The 9,174-nt window shown below is 30.9% G+C and overlaps 1 protein-coding gene across 1 annotated transcript in view; it reads right to left on the bottom strand.

Annotated features, from left to right (window-relative positions):
- The window catches only part of nwk (nervous wreck), a gene marked incomplete at its 5' end in the record, with an annotated part of 75,816 nt that extends 67,895 nt beyond the window's left edge, over positions 1-7,921 (bottom strand). The window contains 1 exon segment of the mRNA XM_067051482.1: positions 7,836-7,921. Coding sequence (XP_066907583.1) covers positions 7,836-7,921 — 86 coding nt within the window.
- Between the last annotated feature and the right edge of the window lie 1,253 nt (positions 7,922-9,174).

Below are 9,174 nucleotides of genomic sequence, written 5' to 3'. Positions count from 1 at the left end.
ATTAACCTCAAAAAATTTTAAAAGAATTGACTCACCAGACTTCCTAGAGAGATAATCCAGACAAAACATCGTTCTTATCAGCCCTGACGAAACCCTGCAAAGTGGGGCGAAACGTTGATTAACAATAAATAGTTTTCTTTTACTATTTTAACACCTTTATTGACCGCCACCCGAACTATCTTCCTCCTAAACTTAATTTAGTACTCCTAAACTGCGGAAGGACCGTACCAGTCGCCTTGATGAAGGTCTGAAATTTAGGCCGAAACCCCACCACAATTAAAATATGTTTTACATATTTATATTGTGCAATCTATCATTACCTACCACACCACGGACCATCTTCTACTCTTATTGAATCTACGGTCAACAACAAATACCTGACTATGTCAATTATTTTGATCGTCTTGGGCCAGTTTTAGCCTCACATCTGCTACTTTTTAGCAAGTTTGATATTTATTTATATTATTTCTGTAATATTTTTCTGCTTGACTATTGCATTAATTTTGGCTGAGCTGTTTTTCTGTAAGCAAAGGTACCATGGGTGAATCCATCTATAACAATATAGAGCACATTCTAAAGGAAGAGTCACTTGCTGCATCTTTGTGTAAAGGAGGATACTCTGTTTCTGGAATTCATAGAAGAATTTAATTATGTTGTCCCAGCCTTCGATAAACAAAACAACAGAAGATTGGATACGAAGTACCTATTGATTGCTCAATACAGCAGAAAGAACAAAGGCAGTGCCACGTGATTGGGATCAAGATACGAACATTGGAACTGGGCAGCACGCGATCCGGCGGCTTTATGTGTCTTCTCTCTGGTTTTAGTTCTTTTTAAACGTGATGTTCTCATTAGTGTCCAAATTATCTGTATTGTTAATCGTTTGTTACTTACTAACAACATAGTTGTTATATAAATGAGTTTTATAAATATAAGGAAACCAGTACTTTAAAAACACAAATATCTTTTGATCCTTATCTCTCACTTATTCTTCTCCAACGTTTCGGCCGTTTCGTTTTCATAGTTTTACTTTTTTTTCCATGTATTCTAATTCCATAAATTTAAATATTTAACTGGTACACAATTCAAAAAGTTGCACTCATATCAAAAACCTGGCTATAAAAAACGTAACCTGGTGGAGGTAGGTTTCAAAACTCCGGTTTTTGAAAAGATTTTATGTTCTTGGGTAGAATTTATGAAATTGTATCTGCATGGCTATCAATAAAAGTCCCCGATCTCTTGCAATTATCGAGAAACCTGCTGCGAAGTGTGAAGAACGGTTTAAACAAAAATGGACCAACAACAAATACTGGTGAAGTATAAGATAATTATTGTGAAATTTTCATTAAGTTGAAAACGTTCAAGACAACAAAGTGATGTGATTTAGCATTGATTGATCGTACCGTGATAGGGAAATTGTCAACAAAGCAGTTACTTACGAGAAAATCGTCAACAAAATAACAGTCTGAATCAGTTGCCTATGAACCTGTAGAAAAAGAGGACGAATCCACCGCTAGAGGAAGTGAAGAAGAGTTTATGGATTTTAATGTTAATTATTGGAATACTTGAATTATTAATAAATACGGATTACCATTATTACATCAGCATGGGTGATTTAAAAATATTTTTTCAAGATAAACTTCGATTGGGGTAATCCTTCTATTGAATGGACAATGAAAAAAGATGGGTTGATGTTGAAGAGTAAAAATAAGGAAGTTGTGAAAAAAACCTCGTTCATTTGTCTATATTGAATCTTTAAATATAATAGTAACTTGATAATAGTAAAAGGTATTCATGGTAGAGAAATTGAATAAATAATACTATCCAAGCCTTGTTTGATATCTTGTATCCACGTTGTAAACTTAGTTAAACATCACACGATGAAAATATTTTGTTGAGATTCTTTATTACGTTACCCGAAGTTGGTCATTAATTACTACCACCACTTGAGATGATTGTTTTGTTTAAGGGGTGTCCTTGATGACCTGAAGATAATGGAACAGGTTAGTAGTAAAATCCCCCCTTCCTGCTCTGTACACGAGGTAGTTCTAGTCGTTATGTTTTGCTCTGAAGTTCTGGAAAGACAAGGCATAAAAAAACTTTCAAGTAACGTTTTCTCTTGTCACATTTGTCTTCTTTCCAGGTGACGAGGAACACTTACAATTATTTTCCTCAAATTAAATCAAGCTCCTAAATTATTTAATATTTTTATGTTATAAATTAATTCTATTTGCTGAATATTCTTATACTTGCTCTAAGCAAGAATAAAACTAATCTATTTATCTGTATCTTTGGATGAAAAACTGTAAATTGATTAATTTATCAATGCAGAAAGACAACGCTGATTTTCTATTGTTTAAGTTAAAAAATAATAACTATTAATTCAATATTTTTTTCTTTATGCAATTAGCTCGTTTTCATATAACCATGAATCCATAAAGACATGCAATTTTTTCGCCAATTTGATTATATTGCTAGGGTGAATAAATAAATTTAAATAATGTTTATAAATAAGTTATTTACTTTCAATGTTATGTCTCGTTTACACGCAATCAAAAGATAGGGTTGGGCCCTAGTTTGTTTGGTTTTTCATAGAAAAATAAATTTCATTATATTTAATAAATAAAGGTAAATACCAATATACATATAATTTTATGTATAATACACATACACGTGAAAAAACTCTCCTACAATGGGTTCAGTAAGGGCTGTAATGAGTTATCTTCACTTGGAACTAGATTTGGTGAACGGGGAAGATGAGACACCTCGAGCACAAGGTTTAACAGTTTAATATGTTTTTTTTAGGACAGTAGTACCGAATTCGCCGTCCAATGCGCATGGCCTAATGAATATAGGCATATATTCCTATTGTACAATAGCCGAAATCGTATTCATGACCTTTAAAGTTAAATTGGATTTAACTATTTTGATAAAATTTGCATGAAGTCTTTCACATAAAGTTTTGAACTTTAATTAAGCTCTATATCAAACAAAAATCAAAATTTGAATATTATTGGCTATGATGCAGCGTAATGGATATTGTACACGTTTTGGTTTATTATTTTCATTGATGAACTAATCAAATCGACTAAGAAAAAATAAACCTTAATCTAAAAATAACATTTGAAGTTTTACTATGAAAGACAAGTAGAATCCAAAAATCGAATACAAAATTATTTACATGCATGAAAAATTTTATTAAAACAATTATTCATTTTTTTACACGATACCATGATTCCATGATAAAAACTTTTTACTTTCTTACTAATGAGGTTTGGGAAGCCTTGAATTATTGAACTCAGAATCGAATTTCACGGAATTTTCACTCGCATTGTACGTTTTAGATATCAAAGAATAAATTTGATCCCTTGACTATAAGCCTGGGCCAAATTCGTGTTCGAGCGTTGATGCGTTGATCCGATTTTGATGAAATTTTCAGATATGTTAGGTATTAGTTGGTCTCAAATTGATATTATCGAATCTAAACGTATTTTCCTCAGCACAACTATATTTCAAAACAGCTCGCCTGATTCGGCCGGAACTTGCAAGAACGTTGGAGATAAGGGTACGTATATAGTATATTAGAGTAGAAGTTAACCTCAAACGACGAATCATTAACCTAAAAATTTTATATAATAACGTACGCAATAGAAATATGCAAAAAAATAATTTATAGAAATAGAAAGTAAAAAAAAACGATAAAAATGAAAAATAAGTTACTTATTGTTGATTGTTTACTGATTGAATATCATAAATAATGAATTCAAATAAAAAATGATTAAGTTATAATTTCCAGATTCTTTTTTGTTTTAATTCTGTCACTGTGACAATCTTTCCTAGATAAGTTAGAATGGTAGTGAATCCAAGAAACAGAAAAAGAGTAACATGTTATTTTTTTGTTTGGGTAAGGATGGTGCTTTTATCTGCGTACGTCGCTGGCGTATACTTGGTGGGTTTCCTAATCCTGTTTACAAATTTTTAGAGCTGTCCGTAGTATTACCATTCCTAAATATCCTTAGTACCTCCGTTTACCAATTACCATAGGTTCTGGTTGTTGAGTGCACATTTTTAAAATTTTATCCATCAAATCGTTTCTACTGCTTTTCAGCATGTTTTTTAGTTTTTGTTCCCATATTTTGACTTTATGCTGTACCATCCTGAAGCTATAAATTCTACTCAATTTATTTTTCTCAAGTGATGATAACATTTCCAAAAATATTTTTTAACAGTACAAGAGCCAAAGAGGAGAAAAAACCAGTTATTTCACCCTAATTTTTGACTACATATTTTTTATATTTAATTACAATTTTTAATAACATCTATGTATAATTAATAGTTAAAATTGATGAGTCTGACAAGTGTAGGTAGAAGAAACTAAAAATGGTAGCTGTTTCAAAACGTTAAAAAAAAAATTAATTTTTCATTAGGAAGTCTTTTTCTTTAAAACTACCAACTACACTAGATAACCTAAAATAAGAGCCCTAATAGACATATTTACTTTAGATAGTTCGCAAGATATAGCTTTTTAAATTGCAACATTTCATAAAGAATGCACTGAAAAATCAGTAGTTACGGAATTTATTTCGAGGAACTATATATCTCAAAAACTATTCAACGAACACATTTCTATTAGTACTCAAATAAAAGTCAGTTTAATGTACTATATGCAGTTTATAATGATTATCTTTCTAGAGTTTTAGCTTCCATGATATTCGACAAACTAAATTCACAAAATGTTGATTTCTAGTTGTTTGGAAAAAAAAAATTTGATTTATAAAAAATGTATCACAGAAATCATAAGAAACACAGATGTCTGCCAGCACTCAAATTAAAGTTAGTTAAATTTACTGTAAGTAATTTATGATGCCTATCTTCGTAGTAGTTGTTTTTATGATATTTTCCAAACTAAATTTACGAAATGTTAATTTCAAATTGTTTGAATGATATTTTTAAAAACTTCATTAAACTACTTACTCTTACTAAGATAAACGTCATCTCGGAAACATTAGAACATAAATATGTCTTTTAGGGCTCATATATTAGCAAATCTGCTCAAATTTAAATGATATTTTCTTAAATTTTCTAGTGTTTTAGGTAATTTTAAAGATATAGAGCTCCGAATGAAAAATTAATTTTTTTTAACGTTTTGAAACAGCTGGCATTTTTTATTCTCCCTATCTATCCTCGGCAGACTCATCAATTTCGACTAGTAATTATGTAATAGTTTTCATTAAAGTAATCCAAAATTGGGTTGAAATAACTGCCTTTTTTTTCACCCCGGCTCTTGTACCTAAGCTTAAGTTCGTATGGCCCACTTCTATAAAACAATTTACAATAAGGAAAGCCGAAGTAACTGGATTTGTTGACAGTGCTACCATCTATCCTAATTATAAGTGAATAATATGGATTTAATTCAAATTAGCATGGAAAGATGGTTCTATCGACAAACCGAATTCCAAATAAATCCCCATTCACCTACAACGAATGTGTACTTATCCGGTTTACCTTGGATGTGAATTTGTTCGTGATGATTCATATTATTTTTAATTATTTACTTTAGTTGTTTTCTTATTTTCCTATTATTTAGTTTGTTTATCCCTTCTATATTTATTTAGAAGTATTTGTATATTTTTTCATTAATATTATTGTTTTACATTTTAGTATTTACTTATTTTATTATTATTAAAATCGAATAGATGATTTTTTTAAAAAAAGTTACGTGATGAAGAATACCCTTTCAGAGAATAGATGACAATAAATTGTACAAAGAAAGAAATAGCTGATGGTAGTAAAACTAATTAAAATTTAGTAGACTTTTTTTTTTTATTTGTGTTTATATATATAGTGGAAAAAAATTTCAAGCATTTTTATCTGGTTTTCATGGTTCTAAAATTTACATGAATTTACGGTTATAAGTAGTTGCATGGTTGTCAGTTTTCTGGTTAATGCTTAATCGATACGTTATGATAAACAATTAGATTCAAAAAGTAAGATAGATTAATGAATATTTAAATAAAAATAATTAGAGAGTTCAAAATTTTTAAAACATTACAAAACACCTAACAACTGCTGACAATTTATTAAGGGGAACTAATAAAAAAATTATTCAAAAAATTTAATCATCCACAACTCACTGAATATCGGGTCTAGTCAAGATCCGACGAAGAAAAACTCTAATTATTTTGTAAAAATATTTTCAAAACTTTTGATCTCCATCCTGGTATTTTCCACAAGAACATGTTAAAGCAGAACTATCAATTCAACTCTTAATGTTCTCCTGAAGCATTGCGTCCTTGAGAAATAACTATTCAATTAATTCAAAAACTTCGGTCCAAAAATGCCTCTGCCCTTGATTTCATTTCGTCTCTTATCCTATACCAATCATCCATCACCAAGCCTAAAGTCTTAAAAAATGTGAATTACAAGTAAGTCCTGAATTCAAACCATGTGATTGATTCCTGACCACAATTTTGGATTTTGAACATCTTATTCTATATTTCTACATTCAACCAACAGTGTCTGTCGGATTTAAGTAATCCGATTTTTACAGTTATTTTGAATTTATATAAAATCTGGGTCGGGGATCTCATTTTCTAAAGCCCCCCTTTTCGCGGACACCGGAAGACCCCGAAAACGCCGCCACTGAGATGCCGTCCAAATTATCTATCGTGGCATGCAAGCTAGGGCCTGGGCTGCCCCTAACATCATGCCAGAGACCAGGACACACTGGCCAGCCACGGAGGAAGAAAGACGTCTATCAGACACCATGCGAGGATACATGGTTTTCACCATTTTACCAACCGCTGAACCTGCACCGGAAAGCGACTAGAAGACGTCACTGCGGCGGCGTAGACGTAACACAGAAGATAAGCCATATTATGTCACCCGAATTTGTTCCTATATTATATTATTATAGATAAACATTTCTGAACTAACTCACTAACCATAATTGCCCATCCAGGGATTAACACTTTGAAACTTAAGAGAAAAATATGTATGCATGTTATCGCCAGAAAAGTCTCACAATTTTCAGGCCCTCTTTTTTCAATAATAATTTATTATAATTTTAAAATACACTCGGGATACCTGAAGTAAGGCACGAGCAGGTTCCGATGTAAACAGTGTCATTATATGATTGAAGTAATATCTTATATCTGTTTGGAATCTTTATATGAGACTTAAACATAAAAAAAATATTTCTAGATTCCATTTACGAGACTGAAACATCAAAGACTGTTTGTAGATTCCGTTTACTACAAAACAGAACTTGATTTGTTCTCAACTTCCAACTTGACTAAAAAACCTTGTTTACATTACCATTATCAGTCCTATTTGGAGATAAGAAATTGAGCTCTGAGGTTCCACTAAACCGTCTTATTCCTCCCGCATCCAATACTTACACAAAATTGTTTGTATAAACCTCAATATTCTATTTGATACCCCTTTGGTCCGTAATAACTTTCTTTAGGTTCAAGACTCCTTGCCCAAATCGATTTCCGATACTCTGAGGTCACAGAAATGAAGATGGACACAGGATTTTCTGTATTAGAATAATCAATATAGTGATACTAATGGGCAGTTCCCTCACAAGTAGTTACCATTTTTCATTTCCTCACTTCAAATTTAATTGGTGTATTGTATGTGTACGGTTGTAAATTTCTATTTATGTGTATAAATAAATGAAAATTAATCTTTTTTGTAACGATGTTATTTTCAGACTGTTCATTGACAGATTGCACGACGATCCGATAATGTCTTCGGTACTACTATACTTAATTTCAACACTCATACTGAAACTTGAAGATATAAAGTAATTAAAAGTAAAATGTACTCACCATTTTTCTTCCGATCCTTCCGTTTTAATGTCCGGAATATTGGGTATTTTCCTGTTGAGGAAGGCTGAAGAAATCTTAAGGAGTGCCTGAAAAGAAAATAGGGAATTAGTAGAAGCTGGGTATTTATTGACGACAAAGCTGGAACTAGGTCGCTTCTGCCTTATTAAGGGATTCAAGATGTCTGGGCTTAAGATGCTTGCCGTAATGCAGACTTAATGCCCAGGCTATAAGCTTAGCAGTTCATGCCAGCTTCGCTAATACTGTTTTCTATTATTTGCTCACAAACTTAGAATGCAGACTTGTCACACAATGGATTAATGGTATATAATAATACTTTAAAGTTATTATGTTCACATAATCAATAGTAACTCACATATTTATAACTTGGTTTGTTGTCTATGAGCAAAATGTAAAAAAAATATGGCTTCCCGTGGAAAATTTAATGACTAAAAAGTGAAAGTAATATTATTTTATCACAAATATTGTGGAGTTAATTAATTTTTTATGGTGACATCATCACAGGAGTTGGGCTTGTGGGATCCTTCCATTTCAGGTAATTCAGAAAATGATTATTCGTTGGGAATTCCTACATTGTTGCGTCATTATAGAGTCAACAAATAATTTTTTTTTTATTCTTACCTCCAATGACTACCATTTTTGTTTCAAAAAACATTCAAATTCTTAATTCAAATTATTCATAACCTAGGTTGGTGAAACCGAAACAATTTTATTTAGGAATGAATGGCTTAAATATTGAGTTAGGTACGTTTTTAACGAATTTTCCATCAAAATTCAAAATTTTCAGTGTTTGAAAGTATATTACTCCAAGACGGAATCTGAATCTCATGCTTAATATTCCAAAATTTAAAGGAGTTGGTGTAGTTTATACAGAAAAAGTGGAAGTAGTTCTATTTTATATCCTTCTGTTTAGATATATTTATTAAAAAAAATATATTAATCCATAGATTTTCTCCTTTTATACCAACGAATTCTCAAAAATATAACCAACTTTTGACGCGTTATATCTTTGTTCGAACAAAGTTTTATTTTTGTTTATAATAAAAACTTTAAATTTTTGAATGGATGAAAAGCATTCTGGCTGATGTATATTTTACTTCAAGGAAGTACATGTATTATGCTGGGAATAGTATGACTTCAAAAATCAAATTTTTATTTTTCAATTTTTAAGGTCCTAAAACTGATATTTATAGGTTTATGGATAAATCTCTAACATGAAATTTATACAAAAGTATAATGAAATATAAAGTTTTTCATAAAAAAATTCAAATTTTAAACTTTATACCGTTAAAGCTACGACACATCGAAATTTCGATTTTTT

Source organism: Halyomorpha halys, unplaced genomic scaffold (genome assembly GCF_000696795.3).
Source record: "Halyomorpha halys isolate HHAL.00 unplaced genomic scaffold, Hhal_1.1 Scaffold940.1, whole genome shotgun sequence".
Classification (NCBI taxonomy): domain Eukaryota; kingdom Metazoa; phylum Arthropoda; class Insecta; order Hemiptera; family Pentatomidae; genus Halyomorpha; species Halyomorpha halys.
Note: the sequence above shows the minus strand (reverse complement) of the source record. Positions and strands in the feature narration are given on the sequence as shown.